Genomic DNA, 21,884 nt, shown 5'->3' with positions numbered 1-21,884 from the left:
ATAAATCAAGTGAAGAATCACAAAACTAAATCGTTTCGCACAAGTTATGAGGTTTGTTGCAAGGGGAAAGTGAGTTACAAGTTAGATTTAAAAACATTTTTATATATTTACGAATGTCAACAGTCTTAACGATAGATGGGGAAACTCCAGGATGAACTTAATTAAGGGGGAGATTGTGTGAGTCACTAAAAGATGCTTCCTAATCCTAAGCATAGTTGAGCAAACTAATTATTCTGTTTGAAGTATAATACATGCACCTAGCACCCCGTTGTTTCCCTATTTACCCTGCAGCTTGGACAGAAAGTCCATGAGGAACTGGTGCCGGGTGCGCAGCTCGTTTATATTGCGATTCTTGAGCTTGACGCGCATTCGCCTGATGAGCTGCTCGCGATCACGTGCCCCCAATTTCATTTCGGTAAGAATTACCTTGTCCTCTTCGCGCGTCCACGGCGCAGACTTGCTGCAACTGTAGGGTGGGGAGGCAGGTTTCGAGGTGCTGGCGGCCACTGCGACTGGAGAGGCCTCTTCGGCGTTTTCGAAGTTCGCCAGACTGGCCACCACATCGAGTTTGCAGTCCTCGTCGCTGTCGAACTGCGTCGTTATCACGTGCTGGGGGGTATTGCCAGCACTCACGCGCAGCGGCTCCAGCTCTTCCTCCTCCGACTGACCCAAATCCATTTTGACGGGGCTAAAAGACTGCGGGGAGAGGGGCAGACTGCGACTGGCGCCACTGTCCGAAAGGAACTCGCGTTCTTCCAGGGTGTCGGGCTCCACTTTGGGCACAGAGAGCGTTGCCGCTGGCTTCTGCTTGGCCTGGGCAATGACGCGAATGCCCGCCTTGTTGTCGCTGGAGTCGCGAGCACTTTCCTGGTCGATCAGCGTGCGCAAACGTTTCGCACACTCAATGGCCGGCGAGGGTGGTGGCCGCGTCTCATGTATGACCACCATGGGCGGCACATTCAAGCGAGGCTTGGGCTGCGTCTGGTTCTGCGGCGAGCGAACCTTCTTCGTTGGCGATTTCCGCTTGTCCATGTGCGGCGACAGGCCCGACAACGGACTCAGCCCGGAGCAATTCGCCTGCTTGCGTGGCGACAACTCGCCAAAGTTGATGGCCGTTTTCCTGGCATTCGGATGATGGCCCTGCGAGTGGCTGGCATTGGGCGTGCTGGTGGCTCCAAAGTTTTGATTCCCATAGAGGCTGGCATTCAGCCGCACGGCATGGGCTTTCAGTGTCGCATCGTCGCACATCTCGAGGGAGGAGCTGCTGTTCTGCTCGTCGCCAGTTGTGTCAATGATCAGGCCACGACTCGCATCATCCTCTTCGCTTCGATCTGCCGCATCGTCGCTGTCCACGGACGTGGCCAGGCTCAGCAGCTTCTCGCCGTGCGCCCGAATGCCATGGACACAGGTGAGGGCATCGGTCGAGCCTGTTGGCACATCGTACAGCTGCTCGTTGTAGATGCTGGCCGCCATGAAGGAGAGTTTGGCGGGCAGCAGTATTTTAGAGCCATAGAACATGCGTCCATTGATGTACTTCAATCTGCAGGCTGCCGGTGGTTTTGGCTGTGTGACAGGATCCACGGAATCGTGTACAGTCTCGGTATACTCGCCGGTTGTGTTGTGCTGCAACTCATGCAAATTAAACGTCTCCACAGGGGGCATCATGCTGCAACAAATATTCAAATATCAATTGAGGAATTCTGGGATAACCGAATCGTTCCCCTCTTACCGTTTTGGTGGCTTGCCCTGAGGAAATTGCCGCACAAACCAATCGCACAGAAACTGATTGCCCTTGAGCAAGGGCATTATCTTATTCTCCACCTTCTTCATGCTCACGCTGGGCAGCTCCGCCAGCTCACTGAGGCAGGCGTAGATCTTTCTTATCTGGGCGGGTTGTTTGCAGAAATAGATGTTCAGTTTGTTGATGAAGTTGCTGGCATTGCTGATCATAAAGTGCTGAAAGAACTTCCCCAGCTCAGCCGCCTCCGCAGGTAGCAGAAAGTTGAGGAAAACCTCCGCCAATTCGGGATGGTCCGGCAGCAATAGATTTTCCACTTTCTGTAAGTTAAACCACAAGTTTTGAGGGTTGCGCAAATGGGGAACAATCTCTGATGCTTACTAGATACAAATCGGACACTTTGTCATGCTGGGGATCAAAGGTCTGCAGCAGTTTGTTGAATTTCTTGCAATCCTCCACCCGATCCGCATTCAGCAAGGCCTCCTCCACTTTGTCATAGAAATTATAGGCGAAAACTGTAGAAGAATGACAAAGAATGATTATACCATCTATGTACAGTCCAGACCCATTTTGTACTCACTGGCATCGTTGCGGTTTTGCTCCTCGGATCCATCTGGCTGCAGCATGTGCCGCAGCAGCTCCTCCTGTCGATTGGCCTTGCGAATCCTCGCCGTTTCATGATCGTCTCGTGATCGTTTTTGCTGCGATGAGGACGGTGTCGATGTCGCGGGTGGTTGCACCTTATTGTTGCACAGCATTTTCAAGTCACCGAGCATCAGGGTGTACAGTTCGAGGGCCAGAAAGTGTCTGTGGACGAGCTGTACAGGCGCGCAGGCTATGTACTTGTCGGTTTCCTTTTGCAGGTAGGCTGAGTAGGAGGTGATTAGGTGATGGCAGCGCTGCTGCAGTTTATGGCGCAGACGTTTGTGCAAGCTGTGGTAGCGACTCTGTGGCGGGGATAAGCTGGAACGCGACTTATTGCGCGATTGAATCCTTGGCTTAAATATTTGATAGCGAGCCCTTTTGCAGTTTCTGCCTGAGCCGTTGGCTGTGCGTGTGAAGGAGTTGCTTTCGTTGACTAGCAACAGTTCCTGCTGCGTAGTTTCTACCTCAGACTCGTTTAGCTTCAGGGAATTCGTCAACGCATCCAGCGTATAGTTGATGGCAGGTGGTGCATCGTCGCCCAGGGGAGGCGGTGGTGAAGGCAGAGCCAGCACGCGACTGCATTCGGCGCTGCTTGAAAGCGTTCGGTTAATGTTCACCACATTGTCAGCCAAGTTGCCCTGCTGGAAGGGCACGGAGATGCCAGCTCCTTGTGTGTCCGTATTAGTGCCGCCGCCAAACACATAGTTCACGTTGATGGTCAGCAAGGATGAATGGTGAGTCTGCTTTTTCGCTGCGTACTTTGGCTTCCTTTGAGACTTCTTTGGTGGCTCTGTGAGTGCTGAAACAGTGGCACCCCCGTCCGGGATGGCAGCCTCGCCTAGGCTCTCGGGTAATTGCAGGTCTTCGCCGATTGCCTCACGCACAAAGTCAATATACGATGCACTCGCTTCAGCTGAGGCCTTGGCTGGCTTGAGGGTGCGCCCGGCACGCTTCTTTTCCCACGTTTTCTGCAAAATATTCGGCAATTTAGGCGACTATAGAAAATTTTCCGCAATTTATAAACATTCAGGGATGAGAGAAACAAAAGTAAGCATCGATAGGCGCGCAGCCAACGGGCGCACTATCGCCGATAGTATTGCCATTTGTCTATCGCACTTTTGACTGCTGTGAGTCCAAAAACATATTTTTTGTTATTAATTAAAATATTAATATTATGTGGAGGCAACTGTACAATTTACGTATTTCCATTTCAGTCTAATTCCACCGTGAAGGCGATTACGGATTCCATTAGCGACAAACGACACTGGCAGCTGTTCACTGGACACACAAAAACTGACCACGTCACAGGGAAATCTATCTGCATTCCAACATGAGCAAAGTAACCTTTAAAATCACGCTAACCTCGGACCCAAAGCTGCCTTTCAAGGTGCTCAGCGTGCCGGAAGGAACGCCATTCACGGCCGTGCTCAAATTCGCATCGGAGGAGTTCAAAGTGCCCGCAGAGACAAGCGCGATCATCACCGACGATGGCATTGGCATCAGCCCCCAGCAGACGGCCGGAAATGTATTCCTGAAGCATGGCTCCGAGCTGCGTCTCATACCCAGAGATCGTGTGGGCCACTAACTAGCTTAACGTATTTCCCGCTTGAGATTTTCCCCTCCAATTAAACGTAAATGTAACATGAAGAAATGCTCACCTGGATGTAGTATTGCCAGGCACTGGGCAGCTCCTGGTGGCGTTCGCGCGGCATCAGCACTTTGCCACCGTGGAAGCCCAGCAGTATGTGGTTAATGGGTGGCGCCCGCTCATGATCAAAGTAATACTTGACGGGATTATACTGATCCGTTTCGCGCAGCTCAAGCACCTTGAAGAAGATTCTTCTGCCCGACTTGTCATGCAGCATATCCTTGGCCATGCGCTTGCAGGCAATGCGCACCGGATCGGCGCTCTTGCGCAGCGGTCTCTTGGCATTCTTGATGTCAGTCATATGCTTCTCCAGGCCCATGGCTATCAGTTGGTACTCGGAGGGAGCCCATGCGGTGATGTGCGGCAGGCGCGGCTTGAAGGCCATGCGTGGCAGATACTGCGGATACATGAATACTCGACTGTCCAGCATGAGATCCATTATTCTGGGTGCAAGCCGTGGCACCTGCCGCGTGCGACCATCGCTAATCGAGAGAGAGAGAGCTACATTAGCAGGCAATTGGTATAAACCTTTGTGATCTGTACTCACGTCAAGTCTGTCTCTTTGTTGATAAAGTCCATCATCTTTTTGTTCTCCTCCTGGAAGACGTCGCTATTGAGATCGTGCTCCCACTGTCGCACCAGCTCGATGGCTTCCTTCAGGTTGTAGCAATTGAAGCTGGCGTCTGTGGCTGCTCGCTGCTGCAGATTCTCCAGCAATTCCTTGGGCTTCTTGGCCATGGCATAGAGTGTGGGATGCGAGTAGGTTTGCAGGTAGCTCTGCGTGAGCATTTGCGTGTGAATGCGCAGCTGCTGTTGCAGCGTGTCGTGCTGATTCCGTGTGAATCCAATGCCACGGACAGTGGGATTGGCTGGTTGAACGTTTCGCAGGTTCTCGAACTGCTCATCGTACTCCGCGTAGACGTGCTTGCGCACCGAGATGTACTCCCAGGTGAAATTCGTGTCGTATGGCTTCAAGTAACGATCCTTGCTGTATTTGGTTGATGTAGGCGGCTCCGATGGCTCTGCGGCAGCGTAGTCCAGGAAGGGATCTTGCTCTGGCGGTACGCAGAGGGGCAGTGGACCATTTGCAATTACCTTGGCCAGCTGAAAGCAATTGAGTTGACCAGCCAGCGGCACGGCAATCAGTTCTGGTGGCTCACTCAAGGCATCCGCTGGCACATTCACAATCTTGCAAGGGCTGTTCAGCCGCCCAGCATCCGCCTCCTGCGTCACGGCAACGGACACGGGCAATAGCAAGGCATCCTGAAAGCCATTCAGATCGGGCTGGTGGCCGACTGGCTGCTCATCAAAGTCTATATGCCGCGATACCTGCTCAATGGGATCAATCGAAATGTTGGCGCTCTCCAGGAACTTCTGCGGTGTTTCCAGTTCAACAGATTCGAAGGATACGCCCTCCTGCAGCAGGCCGGCAAACAGTTCGGAGACCAAGTCTGTCAGCTCCTTCTTGGATATATTGACATCACGCAGCTCCTCGGCGTTTTCATACTCCGAATCAATATGGTCAACCGCCACATACTCTGGATCTTCAATGAGATCATCGTCATCACCCAGGAAATTATTATCTGCCACAAAAAGAGAAATTAGTTTGCTGCACAGAAGTTTAGGTAAACTTGCTACCCACTCAAGGGCTTTGTGAAATCGTTGAGGAACTGCATCCAGTCGGCATCAGTGGCCGTCATGTCCGGCTCGACTATGTCACTGGGCTCCAGGTCAGGCGGCACAAATCCCGACTGCAAGTCCTCGATTGTCGTCTCCTGCAGACACAGTTTGGAGCGCGTACGCGTAGCAATGCGCAGATCTTCATGGCCAGCTTTATTTTTGTCCAGCGGCACCTTGAAGCAGCCGTCGTCGGATAACTTTACTGGCGACTCTTCGGCTCCAGTGAGCGGCGTGTTTGGCGTGCACGGATTGGAGTCGAAGTCAGAGGCTGTGGTGTTGGGATCATCGTCAGACTGGAAAACAAGGCACATTAGTGATGAGGAAACTAAGCAAATGCTATGCCCACCTCGTGGAAATCGTCCTCCTTGAAGGTGTACTCCTCATCCTCCTCGTCGGAGTGCAAATCGTCGCGTATTAGCGCCTCTATGCCATTCGCGTCGGCCGGCGTATCGTTCAGGGAGGGCAGACTAATGCTTGGAGTGCAATTCAACTCCCTCGCCTTGGCACGTGTCAGCTTGGCCACCGATGGAGTGTCCGTGATGATGATGGCGCCCCGTTTCTGTTGCTCGGTGGACACCAGCCGCTCCTTGGCCAACTCATCCTCCGCCTTGAGGGTGACCAGTGCCAGCACGTGGTCATTTCGCACCACACTGCGCACCACCTTGTGCATGTCCTCGCTGCTAATGGAATTGTCGCGAGCCACCTTCCGCAGCCGGCGATCTATTTCTTTGGCATCGTCGTCCACCTGAGAGTCGAGACTCTGTCGGTCAATTCGCCGCCGCTTTCGCGTTCGCTTCGGCGTTGAGCTGGCGCTGCTGGCACCGTCTGTCTTTCTGGCACTGTTTGGCATTGTTTCCAGGCATTTAAACACTCAATTTGAACACAAAGATTCACTTGAAAACAAAAATGCCAGCAGTGTGTCCAAAATGCCGCCACTATGCGCCACAGATGGTCTACTTTCGATAGCCAACTATCGCATGGCATATTTCCACTCACTGGACCTATCGATTGCCGTCTTATCGCAAACTGTTTTTGTTGTGGAATTGTCCAGTTGCCGGGCAAAAATATTTGTGTGCACCAAAACTTCACTTCCACTGCAATCCCCCAGGACTTTTTCACTCGAGCTTTAAGGAGACAGAAAGGCCCTAGCCGAACGCTGCCTAAAGCGTGGAGGGTACAAATTGAATGCCATTTGATTGTGTCATAGCAGGGGTAAGTTTTGAATTGGGTGTGAATCACATGCCTCATGACTCCACCCTTTGCAGGCCTAGCAAATGACGAGAAAGGTTACCAAGCTGGCGCTGGCCAGTCGACTCATGGTGCTGGTGGTCCAACTGGTGGCCAACTTTGCCGTGCCCGACCACAAGCCGGACGTGTTCCGCATGCCACAGGCGGAAGTAGCGAAAAGTGGACCATTTCCTTGGCTGGACGAACTGGTGCTGAAGAGCTTGTCGGGCCTGCGGCACTGGGATGGAGAGTACTTCCTGCACATAGCCAGCAATTTGTACACATATGAGAACACGCTGGCCTTCTATCCGCTGTATCCGGTCGTTGTGCGTCACGTAGCACAGGCGTGCCTACATCTGGGCATACCTTTGTCCCGCGACGCGCTCATTCTGCTTGTGGCAGTGGCCCTCAATGTGTGGATATTCTGCAAGGCGGCCAACGTACTCTACTCGCTGACCCAAAGGACGTTCAACGACCACAACAAGAGCTGGAATGCGGCGTTGATCTTCTGCTTCAATCCGGCGACGATCTTCTTCAGTGCCGCCTACTCGGAGACCTTCTTTGCCTTCGCCAGCTTCTCCCTCATGCTGGAGTGCATGAGATCGGACAAGGAGTTTCGAACCCTTCGGCTGGGAGCTGCCCTGACCGGTTGCCTGCTCTGTCGCTCCAATGGACTCATCACCCTGGGATTTCCCTTGTATTTCGTGGCCCGCCACATTCTGCTCTCTACAAGCTCGGTCCAGCGCTGCTGGCAGCTCATCAAAGTGGGCCTGGCAATGCTGGTGGCTCTTGGAATCCTGCACACGTACTACTTCTACATCTACCGACTGTACTGCCTGCCGGATGTGAAGGAGCAGCATGCCCAACACATCTTGGACTACGCCAAGGAGAGAAACTACTTGATCTCCGGCCAGGCATCGGCGGGATCACCCTGGTGCGGCTACACCCTGCCGTTCCCCTACACTTATGTCCAGTCGCACTACTGGGACGTGGGATTCCTGCGCTACTACAAGTGGAAGCAGCTGCCCAACTTTCTGCTGGCCCTGCCCATGCTGCTCTTCATGCATTGGCACTGCTACAACTACTTGAGGGGACTCGTTGCCAGCACCTGGTCGAAGCTCAACCAGGCCGAGTACAAAGGAATCCTCAAGGAGCACATTGCACTCCCGTTCGTCCTGCACGCCGCTGTGCTGACACTCGTCTGCACGTTGTACGTTCATATTCAGGTGTCCACGCGACTCTTGGCCTCGGCCACGCCCGTATTCTATTGGTTTGCCGCCGATCACATGCCCAGCACATTCCAGCTCTCGTTCCGCTCCAAGACGGGGGCACTGTTCGTATGGTGCCTCACCTACAGCCTGCTGGGAACTGTTCTCTTCAGCAACAACTACCCATGGACGTAGAGTGGATAAAAGGACCTAAAGAGCACGAGCGCTGCTGGCTGCCAAAGAGACTGTACATCCGAAAGGATTAAACTTTTAGCATGTAAATATTTTTCAAAAGGTTGACCGCAAAATTGAATAAAAATATTTGAACCAACACTAATCGATATCAGTTCACGCCCAGCCGCACATCTCTAAGTAAAGCCTATCGATTCCCGAATCAGCTGTTGGGGCGCACCGATAAAAAGAAGAAAGAATAACAAAGCGAAAATTGTTTATATCTACGAAACGGGCGAAAAAACAAAAAGATTATATGGATGGGCTACACCTACACAAGATAAGCGACTTGCGCTCCCCCGAAAGTCCCAGCAAGGAAAACACAGGCAACAGCATGGAGCAGCTTTCGGGTGTTATGATAATCATCATTATCAGCGGAGGTGTCCTCACATCCCTGATGCTCTTCATCTTTGCCAAGCGACAGATAATGCGCTTCCAGCTGCGTGGACGTCGCGGCCCTCACGTGCCGGTGGGCACCGATGCAAAGAAAGTGCTGCGCCGAGAGATCGAACGACGATTGGACTGCATTCAGAAGATAGCCCAGGAGCCGAGGCTGTTGTGGAACGATGGCGAAAAGTACATAGTGCCGCCAGAGCAGGAGAAACCACTGCCACCCTACTACTACCGCATGAAGGCTGTGGACGACGTCAAGTTGCTGGAATCGGAGATTGCCCGAGCGGATGGCAGCACAAGGCACGCCCATGAGAGTCTTCGTGCCTTTCTTCTAACCACGCTGTCGGTCACCCTCAACGGCGCGGGCCAGCGCATGATTCACCAATATTGCGACATGTACGAGCACGCACGCCACGATCCCAACGAGTTTGGCAAGGACGAATATGAAGCGTATCACCATTTGTTGCTCAAACTCCTGGAAGCGTGAGTACAGACTGATTGGATACGATCCTTTCTGTCTTCAAATTCTAACGAATTATTACTCTTTTAGCTCCAAGCAGCTGAAGAATTACAACTCCAGGAAGGCCTCACCAGCGCGCACTCCACGCAAGCAAACCAAAATGCACTCTCTGCTGGATCCGGCTCGCCTGCGCCCTCCCACCTCATTGGACAATGTGCAGCCGAGCAGCGAACTGACTTCTGGGCAGCATGCAAAGGTGAACATGACGCTGGGACTGCAGGGTGTGCCCATAGACGGGGCCGCCGAGCTGGCCACCAATCCGCTGCACTTGCAGGCCCCTGCCGAAAGGGATCTCATTATACGCAGCAGAATCAAGACTCCCACGCTGGACGACATCATTGTGGAGGCGGATCACCATCAGAGCGGTGATGCTGGTGCCGTGGAGGGTGCGGAGAACGAAATACGAAGCATTTCCGCTATGCAGTTTCAGAGGAATTCCAGTAATGTCTAAGCCATCGACCAAAGAACACTCACAGCAAGAAGTTATTCAATTCTTTCAAAGGGAATTTGCAAAAACAAACAATTAAACTATCCAAACATAATCTTTTCAGTCCAATGGAAGCCTACTTCTTCTTGCAGGGATCCTTGTCTTTCTCGGCGCACTTCTTCTTGAGCTCCTCCTCGGCACACTTCTTCTTCAGCTCCCTCTCGGCACACATGTCAGCCAATTGTGTGTACAGAATGAGATCGAAGAGGCGACACGAGTAGCCCGTCTCATTGTCATACCAGGCAATTAGCTTGACAAAATTATCGCTGAGGGCAATGCAGGCCTTGGCATCGAAGACGGATGCAAAGCGCGAACCGTTAAAGTCTGAGGAGACGACCTCCTCCTCCACATAGCCGAGGATGCCCTTCATGTCACCCTCGGCTGCTGCCTTGACGGCCTTCTTGATGTCATCCAACTTGGCGGGCTTGTTCAGGCGACAGGTCAGATCCACAACAGAGACATTGGGGACGGGCACACGGAATGCCATGCCCGTGAGCTTCCCGTTCAGCGAGGGAATCACTTTGCCCACTGCCTTGGCGGCGCCCGTGGAGGCGGGTATGATGTTGCACATGCCACTGCGGCCATCGCGCCACGCCTTGTTGCTCGGCCCATCGATGATCTTTTGGGTGGCGGTGGCGGCATGCACCGTGGTCATCAGACCCTCAACGATTTGGTACTTGTCGTGCACCACCTTGGCCAGCGGGGCCAGACAGTTGGTGGTGCAAGAGGCATTCGAGATGATCTTCATGTCCGGCTTATACTTGTGCAGATTGACGCCGCACACAAACATTGGTGCATCGGCGGAAGGGGCAGAGATGACGACCTTCTTGGCACCACCATCCAAATATACCTGGCAATCCTTCAAAGTGGTGAAGCGGCCCGAGCATTCCACCACAGTCTTAACGCCCAGTTCCCCCCACTTGAGCTTCTTTGGATCGGATTCCTGCAGCAGCTTGATCTTCTTGCCATCGACCACCAGTGTGTTGCCCTCCAGGCAGATCTTCTTGTTGTATATGCCGTGCGTGGAATCATAACGCAGCATATAGGCCAGGTACTTGGGATCCATTGAGGGGTCATTGATGGCCAGCACCTGCGCATCCTTGCGCGACAGACAATTGCGCAGAAACACGCGACCGATGCGGCCAAAGCCATTGATTCCGAGTCCCGACATGCTCTTCGGAGAATTTTAAATATTATCTTTGTTGCTTCCAAAAAATAATCGTTGTTCAGAGAGTATTTGTTTTGACTGAAAGGAACAACTGTCAAAGGCACAAAACAAAAGGTTCAAACGAATGACTTTTGAGTCTCGGTTCACTGAAGCTTGTACAGCAGATCGTACATGGAATTTATGATTCCCAAATGGGATGTTTTACCTTTGATTGATTAGGCTGGCCCTCTGCAAAAAATAGATACTGTGATGGGAAAATAAGCATCATTTGGCCTTAGAAAGTTCTTGTTCCTCATTTGCGCCATTATAAGTCTAGCTTTTGGGTATGTTAGCGCCTTGGATTTGCTGTTTCGGGACAAAATTTCGCATCTTTTCCACTCAGATCACCACCGATTGGCTAATGCCAAATTTTTCAGAAGTATTAGACCATTTAAAACATCCCCACATCATTTTACAGGTACGATCTGCTACAGCGTCAGTGAACCGAGACTCTAAAGTCATTCGTTTGGACCTCTTGTTTTGTGCCTTTGACATTGTTTGGCAGTTGTTCCTTTCAGTCGAAACAAATACTCTCATTCTATTTCTGGTGTTCGTTCGGCAAACATCTCTTTCTTTAATTCTAAATTTTCAGTAAAATTTTTTTCTAATATTCAACATAATCCAAAAAATAATATTCAACATAAAGTACCTGGTCACTAGTCTCAAGTACTCTCTGAAAAACAATCGAAATTAATATTTAAAATTTGCACTGTTTATATTGCGAGCAACCGAAGAGCATGTCGGGAGTCGGAATCAATGGCTTTGGCCGCATCGGTCGCGTGCTTCTGCGCCATTGTCTGTCGCGCAAGGATGCGCAGGTGCTGGCCATCAATGACCCCTTAATGGTTCCCAAGTACTTGGCCTATACGCTGCGTTACGACTCCACTCACGGCATTTGCAACAGAAACAACACACTGGCGGTTGATGGTAAAAGGCTGCTGCAGGAATCCGATCCCAGGAAGCTCAAGTGGGAGGAACGGGGCGTTAAGACTCTGAAGGATTGCCAGAAACAAAAGAAAAGATCCAAAATGTCACTCACAAACAAGAATGTTGTTTTCGTGGCTGGTCTGGGATGCATTGGCCTGGACACCAGCAAGGAGTTGGTTAAGCGTGATCTGAAGAACCTGGTCATCCTGGATCGCATTGACAATCCAGATGCCATTGCCGAACTGAAGGCAATCAATCCCAAGGTGACCGTCACCTTCTTCCCTTATGATGTGACTGCACCTCTCGCAGAGACCGCCAAACTCCTGAAGTGCATCTTTTCAAAGTTCAAGACCGTCGATATCCTGATCAACGGTGCGGGCATCCTGGACGATCATCAGATCGAGCGTACTATTGCCGTTAACTACACTGGCCTGGTCAACACCACCACAGCCATTCTGGACTTCTGGGACAAGCGCAAGTGCGGCCCAGGTGGCATCATTTGCAACATTGGCTCCGTTACCGGTTTTAATGCCATCTACCAGGTGCCAGTTTACTCTGGCAGCAAAGCAAGGCGGCGGTGGTTAACTTCACCAGCTCCCTGGCGAAACTTGCACCCATCACTGGAGTCACCGCCTACACTGTGAATCCTGGCATCACCAAGACCACTCTGGTGCAGAAATTCAACTCGTGGCTGGATGTGGAGCCCAAGGTGGCGGAGAAGCTGCTGGAGCATCCCACCCAGACCACTCAGCAGTGTGCCAAGAACTTTGTCAAGGCCATTGAGCTGAACAAGAATGGTGCCCTCTGGAAATTGGACTTGGGAACTCTGGAGCCCATCAAATGGACCAAGCACTGGGATTCGGGCATCTAAACGGGATACCCGCCCCATAACCCATTCAATGGGATAGGGTTTTTAGCTTTTAGCTTAGCTTTTCCACTCAATTAAAATAAGGCTGATTTGATTTGATAATACAAATTATATTTGAGAAATTAACAAAAACGAGAAGGGACGTGTGAGACGCTTCTTACGCGTCACAACTTTTATACCCGGCACTCAGTACTACATCTGCAACTTAGCGGTTATTTGTCAAATTTTACATTTTTTCTTCATCTGTCATCTATATCAACAACACTACTCACGCCAACACGCTCCTTTAGCTCGCCACCCTCCCCTAGAAACACACACTGCAGAGTCAGGGCAGAGTCGCGGCAGAGGCAGCAGCAGAGACGTGTCAGGGGCAGAGGCCAATAAACTGAAGTATCTTTTGGGGGCTGCTTTTGTTCTCAAAAGTATAGCATACTTTCAGGCTGAAAAGTTCCCAATTACAAAATAGCGTAGGACAGCCATATCCTGCAGTCCTTGTGGTCCTTGATGGACTCAAGCGATACAGGAGACTCGTACCTTCGCCAGGAGGCATGCCATGTCCTGATCCGACAGGAAACAGCCGAGTTATAGCGTTGAAGGGGATTATATAGAAAAACAATATTTAAATGGCATTATCCTTAACGTCCTAGCACCCGAAGTGATCCGGGACATTTTCCCGATCCCGAGGAGGCGTGACATGTCCTTTTTCGACAGGAAACAGCTGAGCTATAGCCTTGTAGAGATTAAAAAGAAAAAACAACGTTAAAATGGCATTATCCTTAATGTCCTTGCACCCGAACTGGTCGCAAAGGATCCAGGACATTGTGCCGATCACGAGGGGGCGTGGCACATCATGGACGGACTACAAATAAAGGAGGCAACAACAAAACAAATCTCTCCTGTTATTTTTGTCAAATTTGGACAGTCACCTCTTTGCACAGTGGCGCCCACGCGATGAAGACGGTCATTTCTGGAACTAAAATAACGTAGTTCGAGAATTGGCCGATCTGTGTTGGGACGCCACTGTGAACTTTTGAAATTGCTTCACTGAAATGGCCGAAAACTGGAAAATTTTCAGACCAAGTACCAGGCGAACAGAAGTCAGTAGAAGGTAACTGGTATCCATGTTTTTTCACTGTGTCAAAAGCTGGATGCTATTAAACCGCAATTAATTGTAGTTACTTGGCGACTGAAAAATGAATTGCGGTTTCATAGCATCCAGATTTTGACACAGTGAAAAAACATGGAAACATACTTTGTCTGAAAATTTTCCGGTTTCCTGACCGCAATTCATTTTTCAGTCGCCAAGTAACTAAAATGAATTGCGGTTTCATAGCATCCAGATTTTGACACAGTGAAAAAACATGGAAACCAGTTGCCTTCTGTTCGCCTGGTACTTTGTCTGAAAATTTTCCTGTTTCCTGTTTCCTGGCCGAAAACATGAAAATTTTCAGACCAAGTACCAGGCGAACAGAAGTCAGCAGAAGGAAACTTGTGTGAAAAAACATGGAAACCAGTTGCCTTCTGCTGACTTCTGTTCGCCTGGTACTTTGTCTGAAAATTTTCCTGTTTCCTGTTTCCTGGCCGAAAACAGGAACATTTTCAGACAAAGTACCAGGCGAACAGAAGTCAGCAGAAGGTAACTTGTGTGAAAAACATGGAAACCAGTAACCTTCTGCTGACTTCTGTTCGCCTGGTACTTTGTCTGAAAATTTTCCTGTTTCCTGTTTCCTGGCCGAAAACAGGAAAATTTTCAGACCAAGTACCAGGCGAACAGAAGTCAGCAGAAGGAAACTTGTGTGAAAAAACATGGAAACCAGTTGCCTTCTGATGACTTCTGTTCGCCTGGTACTTTGTCTGAAAATTTTCCTGTTTCCTGTTTCCTGGCCGAAAACAGGAACATTTTCAGACCAAGTACCAGGCGAACAGAAGTCAGCAGAAGGTAACTTGTGTGAAAAAACATGGAAACCAGTAACCTTCTGCTGACTTCTGTTCGCCTGGTACTTTGTCTGAAAATTTTCCTGTTTCCTGGCCGAAAACAGGAAAATTTTCAGACCAAGTACCAGGCGAACAGAAGTCAGCAGAAGGAAACTTGTGTGAAAAAACATGGAAACCAGTTGCCTTCTGCTGACTTCTGTTCGCCTGGTACTTTGTCTGAAAATTTTTCCTGTTTCCTGTTTCCTGGCCGAAAACAGGAACATTTTCAGACAAAGTACCAGGCGAACAGAAGTCAGCAGAAGGTAACTTGTGTGAAAAAACATGGAAACCAGTAACCTTCTGCTGACTTCTGTTCGCCTGGTACTTTGTCTGAAAATTTTCCTGTTTCCTGTTTCCTGGCCGAAAACAGGAAAATTTTCAGACCAAAGTACCAGGCGAACAGAAGTCAGCAGAAGGAAACTTGTGTGAAAAAAACATGGAAACCAGTTGCCTTCTGATGACTTCTGTTCGCCTGGTACTTTGTCTGAAAATTTTCCTGTTTCCTGTTTCCTGGCCGAAAACAGGAACATTTTCAGACCAAGTACCAGGCGAACAGAAGTCAGCAGAAGGTAACTTGTGTGAAAAACATGGAAACCAGTAACCTTCTGCTGACTTCTGTTCGCCTGGTACTTTGTCTGAAAATTTTCCTGTTTCCTGGCCGAAAACAGGAAAATTTTCAGACCAAGTACCAGGCGAACAGAAGTCAGCAGAAGGAAACTTGTGTGAAAAAAACATGGAAACCAGTTGCCTTCTGCTGACTTCTGTTCGCCTGGTACTTTGTCTGAAAATTTTCCTGTTTCCTGTTTCCTGGCCGAAAACAGGAACATTTTCAGACAAAGTACCAGGCGAACAGAAGTCAGCAGAAGGTAAACTTGTGTGAAAAACATGGAAACCAGTAACCTTCTGCTGACTTCTGTTCGCCTGGTACTTTGTCTGAAAATTTTCCTGTTTCCTGTTTCCTGGCCGAAAACAGGAAAATTTTCAGACCAAGTACCAGGCGAACAGAAGTCAGCAGAAGGAAACTTGTGTGAAAAAACATGGAAACCAGTTGCCTTCTGATGACTTCTGTTCGCCTGGTACTTTGTCTGAAAATTTTCCTGTTTCCTGTTTCCTGGCCGAAAACAGGAACATTTTCAGACAAAGTACCAGGCGAACAGAAGTCAGCAGAAGGTAACTTGTGTGAAAAAACATGGAAACCAGTTACCTTCTGCTGACTTCTGTTCGCCTGGTACTTTGTCTGAAAATTTTCCTGTTTCCTGTTTCCTGGCCGAAAACAGGAACATTTTCAGACCAAGTACCAGGCGAACAGAAGTCAGCAGAAGGAAACTTGTGTGAAAAAACATGGAAACCAGTAACCTTCTGCTGACTTCTGTTCGCCTGGTACTTTGTCTGAAAATTTCCCTGTTTCCTGTTTCCTGGCCGAAAACAGGAAAATTTTCAGACCAAGTACCAGGCGAACAGAAGTCAGCAGAAGGAAACTTATGAAAAAACATGGAAACCAGTTGCCTTCTGCTGACTTCTGTTCGCCTGATACTTTGTCTGAAAAAATTTTCCTGTTTCCTGTTTCCTGGCCGAAAACAGGAACATTTTTCAGACCAAGTACCAGGCGAACAGAAGTCAGCAGAAGGAAACTTGTGTGAAAAACATGGAAACCAGTTGCCTTCTGCTGACTTCTGTTCGCCTGGTACTTTGTCTGAAAAATTTTCCTGTTTCCTGTTTCCTGGCCGAAAACAGGAACATTTTCAGACCAAGTACCAGGCGAACAGAAGTCAGCAGAAGGAAACTTGTGTGAAAAACATGGAAACCAGTTGCCTTCTGCTGACTTCTGTTCGCCTGGTACTTTGTCTGAAAATTTTCCTGTTTTCGGCCAGGAAACAGGAAACAGGAAAATTTTCAGACAAAGTACCAGGCGAACAGAAGTCAGCAGAAAGGTTACTGGTTTCCATGTTTTTCACACCAGTTACCTTCTGCTGACTTCTGTTCGCCTGGTACTTTGTCTGAAAATTTTCCTGTTTCCTGTTTCCTGGCCGAAAACAGGAACATTTTCAGACCAAAGTACCAGGCGAACAGAAGTCAGCAGAAGGTAACTTGTGTGAAAAAACATGGAAACCAGTTACCTTCTGCTGACTTCTGTTCGCCTGGTACTTTGTCTGAAAATTTTCCTGTTTCCTGTTTCCTGGCCGAAAACAGGAACATTTTCAGACAAAGTACCAGGCGAACCGAAGTCAGCAGAAGGTAACTTAATGAAAAAACATGGAAACCAGTAACCTTCTGCTGACTTCTGTTCGCCTGGTACTTTGTCTGAAAATTTTCCTGTTTCCTGTTTCCTGGCCGAAAACAGGAAAATTTTCAGACCAAGTACCAGGCGAACAGAAGTCAGCAGAAGGAAACTTGTGTGAAAAAACATGGAAACCAGTTGCCTTCTGATGACTTCTGTTCGCCTGGTACTTTGTCTGAAAATTTTCCTGTTTCCTGTTTCCTGGCCGAAAACAGGAACATTTTCAGACAAAGTACCAGGCGAACAGAAGTCAGCAGAAGGTAACTTGTGTGAAAAACATGGAAACCAGTTACCTTCTGCTGACTTCTGTTCGCCTGGTACTTTGTCTGAAAATTTTCCTGTTTCCTGTTTCCTGGCCGAAAACAGGAACATTTTCAGACAAAGTACCAGGCGAACAGAAGTCAGCAGAAGGTAACTTGTGTGAAAAAACATGGAAACCAGTAACCTTCTGCTGACTTCTGTTCGCCTGGTACTTTGTCTGAAAATTTTCCTGTTTTCGGCCAGGAAACAGGAAGAAGAAGGAAACTTGTGTGAAAAAACATGGAAACCAGTAACCTTCTGCTGACTTCTGTTCGCCTGGTACTTTGTCTGAAAATTTCCCTGTTTCCTGTTTCCTGGCCGAAAACAGGAAAATTTTCAGACCAAGTACCAGGTGAACAGAAGTCAGCAGAAGGAAACTTGTGTGAAAAACATGGAAACCAGTTGCCTTCTGCTGACTTCTGTTCGCCTGGTACTTTGTCTGAAAATTTTCCTGTTTCCTGTTTCCTGGCCGAAAACAGGAACATTTTTCAGACAAAGTACCAGGCGAACAGAAGTCAGCAGAAGGAAACTTGTGTGAAAAAAACATGGAAACCAGTTACCTTCTGCTGACTTCTGTTCGCCTGGTACTTTGTCTGAAAATTTTCCTGTTTCCTGTTTCCTGGCCGAAAACAGGAACATTTTTCAGACCAAGTACCAGGCGAACAGAAGTCAGCAGAAGGAAACTTGTGTGAAAAACATGGAAACCAGTTGCCTTCTGCTGACTTCTGTTCGCCTGGTACTTTGTTCTAAAATTTTCCTGTTTCCTGTTTCCTGGCCGAAAACAGGAACATTTTCAGACAAAGTACCAGGCGAACAGAAGTCAGCAGAAGGAAACTTGTGTGTAAAAAAACATGGAAACCAGTAACCTTCTGCTGACTTCTGTTCGCCTGGTACTTTGTCTGAAAATTTTCCTGTTTCCTGTTTCCTGGCCGAAAACAGGAAAATTTTTCAGACCAAGTACCAGGCGAACAGAAGTCAGCAGAAGGAAACCGAAAACTGTGAAAAACATGGAAACAAGTTGCCTTCTGATGACTTCTGTTCGCCTGGTACTTTGTCTGAAAATTTTCCTGTTTCCTGTTTCCTGGCCGAAAACAGGAACATTTTCAGACCAAGTACCAGGCGAACAGAAGTCAGCAGAAGGAAACTTTTTGTGTGAAAAAAACATGGAAACCAGTTGCCTTCTGCTGACTTCTGTTCGCCTGGTACTTTGTCTGAAAATTTTCCTGTTTCCTGTTTCCTGGCCGAAAACAGGAACATTTTCAGACAAAGTACCAGGCGAACAGAAGTCAGCAGAAGGTAACTTGTGTGAAAAAACATGGAAACCAGTAACCTTCTGCTGACTTCTGTTCGCCTGGTACTTTGTCTGAAAAATTTTCCTGTTTCCTGTTTCCTGGCCGAAAACAGGAAAATTTTCAGACCAAGTACCAGGCGAACAGAAGTCAGCAGAAGGAAACTTTGTGTGAAAAACATGGAAACCAGTAACCTTCTGCTGACTTCTGTTCGCCTGGTACTTTGTCTGAAAATTTTCCTGTTTCCTGTTTCCTGGCCGAAAACAGGAACATTTTCAGACCAAGTACCAGGCGAACAGAAGTCAGGAAACTTATGTGAAAAACATGGAAACCAGTTGCCTTCTGCTGACTTCTGTTCGCCTGGTACTTTGTCTGAAAATTTTCCTGTTTCCTGTTTCCTGGCCGAAACAGGAACATTTTCAGAAAATGAAAAACATGGAAACCAGTTGCCTTCTGCTGACTTCTGTTCGCCTGGTACTTTGTCTGAAAATTTTCCTGTTTCCTGTTTCCTGGCCGAAAACAGGAAAATTTTCAGACCAAGTACCAGGCGAACAGAAGTCAGCAGAAAGGTGTGAAAAACATGGAAACCAGTTGCCTTCTGCTGACTTCTGTTCGCCTGGTACTTTGTCTGAAAATTTTCCTGTTTCCTGTTTCCCGGCCAGAAAACAGGAAAATTTTCAGACAAAGTACCAGGCGAACAGCCTCAGCAGAAAAGGTTCCTGTTTTAATGGAAAAACATGGAAACCAGTACCACCTTCTGCTGACTTCTGTTCGCCTGGTACTTTGTCTGAAAATTTTCCTGTTTTCGGCCAGGGCAGGAAACAGAAAAAAATTTTCAGACAAAGTACCAGGCGAACAGAAGTCAGCAGAAGGCAACTGGTTTCCATGTTTTTCACAAAAGTTACCTTCTGCTGACTTCTGTTCGCCTGGTACTTTGTCTGAAAATGTTCCTGTTTTCGGCCAGGAAACAGGAAACAGGAAAATTTTCAGACAAAGTACCAGGCGAACAGAAGTCAGCAGAAGGTTACTGGTTTCCATGTTTTTTTCACACAAAGTTACCTTCTGCTGACTTCTGTTCGCCTGGTACTTTGTCTGAAAAATTTTCCTGTTTTCGGCCAGGAAACAGGAAACAGGAAAATTTTCAGACAAAGTACCAGGCGAACAGAAGTCAGCAGAAGGTTACTGGTTTCCATGTTTTTTCACACAAGTTACCTTCTGCTGACTTCTGTTCGCCTGGTACTTTGTCTGAAAATTTTCCTGTTTTCGGCCAGGAAACAGGAAACAGGAAAATTTTCAGACAAAGTACCAGGCGAACAGAAGTCAGCAGAAGGCAACTGGTTTCCATGTTTTTCACACAAAGTTACCTTCTGCTGACTTCTGTTCGCCTGGTACTTTGTCTGAAAATGTTTTTCCTGTTTTCGGCCAGGAAACAGGAAACAGGAAAATTTTCAGAAATGAAAAAGTACCAGGCGAACAGAAGTCAGCAGAAGGTTACTGGTTTCCATGTTTTTTCACACAAGTTACCTTCTGCTGACTTCTGTTCGCCTGGTACTTTGTCTGAAAATGTTCCTGTTTTCGGCCAGGAAACAGGAAAAAAAATTTTCAGACAAAGTACCAGGCGAACAGAAGTCAGCAGAAGGTTACTGTACTTTTCCATGTTTTTTCGGCACAAGTTATTTTCTGCTGACTTCTGTTCGCCTGGTACTTTGTCTGAAAATGTTCCTGTTTTCGGCCAGGAAACAGGGAAACAGGAAAATTTTCCTGACAAAGTACCAGGCGAACAGAAGTCAGCAGAAGGTTACTGGTTTCCATGTTTTTTCACACAAGTTACCTTCTGCTGACTTCTGTTCGCCTGGAACTTTGTCTGAAAATTTTCCTGTTTCCTGTTTCCTGGCCTGTTTTTCTGTTTTCGGCCATTTCAGTGGACAAATTTCAAAATTTCACTGTGGCTGCCAACACAGAGCGGCCAACTCTCGAACTACGATATTTTAGTTCCATAAATGGCCGTAATAATCACGGTGGCGCCACTGTGCGAACGCATTTTTAGTTTAAGAAATGGCCGTCGTGATCGCGGAAGCGACACTGTGCTAACTACGTGGTTGGTTCACTACAAGAAAGTGTTTGTTGTACAACAATAACAAAAACATCTTTTGATGTACAAGTTTTTTTTTTTACAACAAATTTTGAGAACAACGACAGAACAGTTTTGTTTTCTTCTTTTCTCCTATATTTGTGGGCCGATCAGAATGTGCCACACCTTTTTGTAATCAGGACAACTTCCCCGATCCTTTTCAATCTCTCTCGCTTCAAGGACATCAAGGATTAAGGATTCAATTGCACATAATTCCCATTCCCATAATAAATACAATTGATGTTAGGTATATGTATGTATATGTATACTTCTTTTGATATCTTCGCCTAGAATTGATTCCTAATTGCTTGGTGGAGGCACAAAGTTGTAGACGACAATCTCCAGCTGCTCCTGCCCGAACACGTACTCCAGAACGCCGCTGACTTTGTCCCATTCCAAGCCATCAATACCGCAACCGATGCGCGGTATGCCAGCTGCTTAACGATGTTCTTGCGCTGCGAAAAGGTTCGAAATGCATAAGCAAAGAATTGATCTAAAAGTTAGCGCAAGCCACTCACCATGTGTTCGCGCATCTGCTCCAGAGATGACTGCAGCGACTCGTATGTTGGTTTTCCCCAGCTTTGTGGCTTCGTCACCAGATAGTAAATGTAGCGATCATTATCCTTGAGCACAGCCACATCACCGATGGCCGCCTTCTGGGCACGCAGCTCATCGACCTTGCCGTAGACCTCCTTGAACTTCACAGCTATGCCTGCGCCCATGGCCAAGTCAGCGCCCACGCAATGGGCCAGCGAGTGCGAGACTTTGTCTACAGTATGTAAATGTATGTAAATTATTAAGAGAGACATGTTTATTAAGTGATAACATTGAAAAATTTGAAAAATATCGCGCATAGATCACCAGTAATCATTGTGGCTATAATAATGATCCGATCGGATCCCAATTTGGTGATCTGATAGATTTGGTCATTCCCTACGGAATGGCGTTTTTAGTTTTCTGTTATCTTCATTGTATTTTGTAGATTTGGGAGGTTTTCGCCCTTTTGCGGGGGCGGAAGGGGGCGGGGCTCATTTTTGAAATACACTGGTTTCAGTGTGAGCATACAGCAGTCTGGTGCCAAAATTTGGTGGCCCTAGCTCTTATAGTCTCTGAGAACTAGCCGACAAACAAGA

At 48.2% G+C, this 21,884-nt stretch overlaps 6 protein-coding genes and 1 pseudogene across 7 annotated transcripts; 4 read left to right on the top strand and 3 right to left on the bottom strand.

Moving 5' to 3' along the window:
* Positions 1 to 74: 74 nt before the first annotated feature.
* Positions 75 to 6,655, bottom strand: LOC117890267. The gene is made up of 8 exons (XM_034795026.1): positions 6,058 to 6,655; positions 5,674 to 6,004; positions 4,579 to 5,614; positions 4,042 to 4,513; positions 2,319 to 3,351; positions 2,120 to 2,253; positions 1,730 to 2,058; positions 75 to 1,666 (listed from the first exon to the last, which is right to left on the bottom strand). The coding sequence occupies exons 1-8, from the start codon at positions 6,559 to 6,561 to the stop codon at positions 277 to 279; spliced, it is 5,229 nt and encodes a 1,742-aa protein (XP_034650917.1). The 5' UTR covers positions 6,562 to 6,655; the 3' UTR covers positions 75 to 276.
* Positions 3,598 to 4,034, top strand: LOC117890269 (ubiquitin-fold modifier 1). Its single transcript, XM_034795028.1, has one exon. The coding sequence runs from the start codon at positions 3,714 to 3,716 to the stop codon at positions 3,966 to 3,968; it is 255 nt and encodes an 84-aa protein (XP_034650919.1). The 5' UTR covers positions 3,598 to 3,713; the 3' UTR covers positions 3,969 to 4,034.
* A 99-nt stretch (positions 6,656 to 6,754) lies between the features above and the next one.
* On the top strand, positions 6,755 to 8,481 carry LOC117890519 (GPI mannosyltransferase 2). 2 transcript variants are annotated; one of them, XM_034795425.1, is made up of 2 exons: positions 6,755 to 6,920; positions 6,974 to 8,481. In XM_034795425.1, exon 2 carries the CDS (start codon positions 6,986 to 6,988, stop codon positions 8,339 to 8,341), a length of 1,356 nt encoding a protein of 451 aa, XP_034651316.1. In that variant the 5' UTR covers positions 6,755 to 6,920; positions 6,974 to 6,985; the 3' UTR covers positions 8,342 to 8,481. The 2 variants fall into 2 exon arrangements, with proteins under 2 accessions (XP_034651316.1, XP_034651315.1); XM_034795424.1 differs by having other exon boundaries at positions 6,755 to 6,923; positions 6,977 to 8,481.
* A 71-nt stretch (positions 8,482 to 8,552) lies between these two features.
* LOC117890521 (protein C1orf43 homolog) lies at positions 8,553 to 9,843 on the top strand. Its single transcript, XM_034795427.1, has 2 exons — positions 8,553 to 9,253; positions 9,321 to 9,843. Exons 1-2 carry the CDS (start codon positions 8,634 to 8,636, stop codon positions 9,739 to 9,741), a joined length of 1,041 nt encoding a protein of 346 aa, XP_034651318.1. The 5' UTR covers positions 8,553 to 8,633; the 3' UTR covers positions 9,742 to 9,843.
* A 9-nt stretch (positions 9,844 to 9,852) lies between these two features.
* On the bottom strand, positions 9,853 to 10,948 carry LOC117890520 (glyceraldehyde-3-phosphate dehydrogenase). Its single transcript, XM_034795426.1, has one exon. It carries the CDS (start codon positions 10,946 to 10,948, stop codon positions 9,854 to 9,856), a length of 1,095 nt encoding a protein of 364 aa, XP_034651317.1. The 3' UTR covers position 9,853.
* Positions 10,949 to 11,706: 758 nt separating this feature from the next.
* Positions 11,707 to 12,876, top strand: LOC117891371 (alcohol dehydrogenase-like). Its single transcript, XM_034796808.1, is given in 2 exon segments — positions 11,707 to 12,474; positions 12,477 to 12,876. Coding segments are annotated over 2 exon segments (1,059 nt in total). The 5' UTR covers positions 11,707 to 11,721; the 3' UTR covers positions 12,783 to 12,876.
* An 8,157-nt stretch (positions 12,877 to 21,033) lies between these two features.
* Positions 21,034 to 21,506, bottom strand: LOC117890936 (annotated as a pseudogene).
* Positions 21,507 to 21,884: the final 378 nt, after the last annotated feature.

The sequence above is a fragment of the Drosophila subobscura genome, chromosome E, assembly GCF_008121235.1.
Source record: "Drosophila subobscura isolate 14011-0131.10 chromosome E, UCBerk_Dsub_1.0, whole genome shotgun sequence".
NCBI lineage: Eukaryota > Metazoa > Arthropoda > Insecta > Diptera > Drosophilidae > Drosophila > Drosophila subobscura.
The sequence above is the reverse complement of the archived record's forward strand: the minus strand, read 5'-3'. Positions and strand labels throughout refer to the sequence as shown.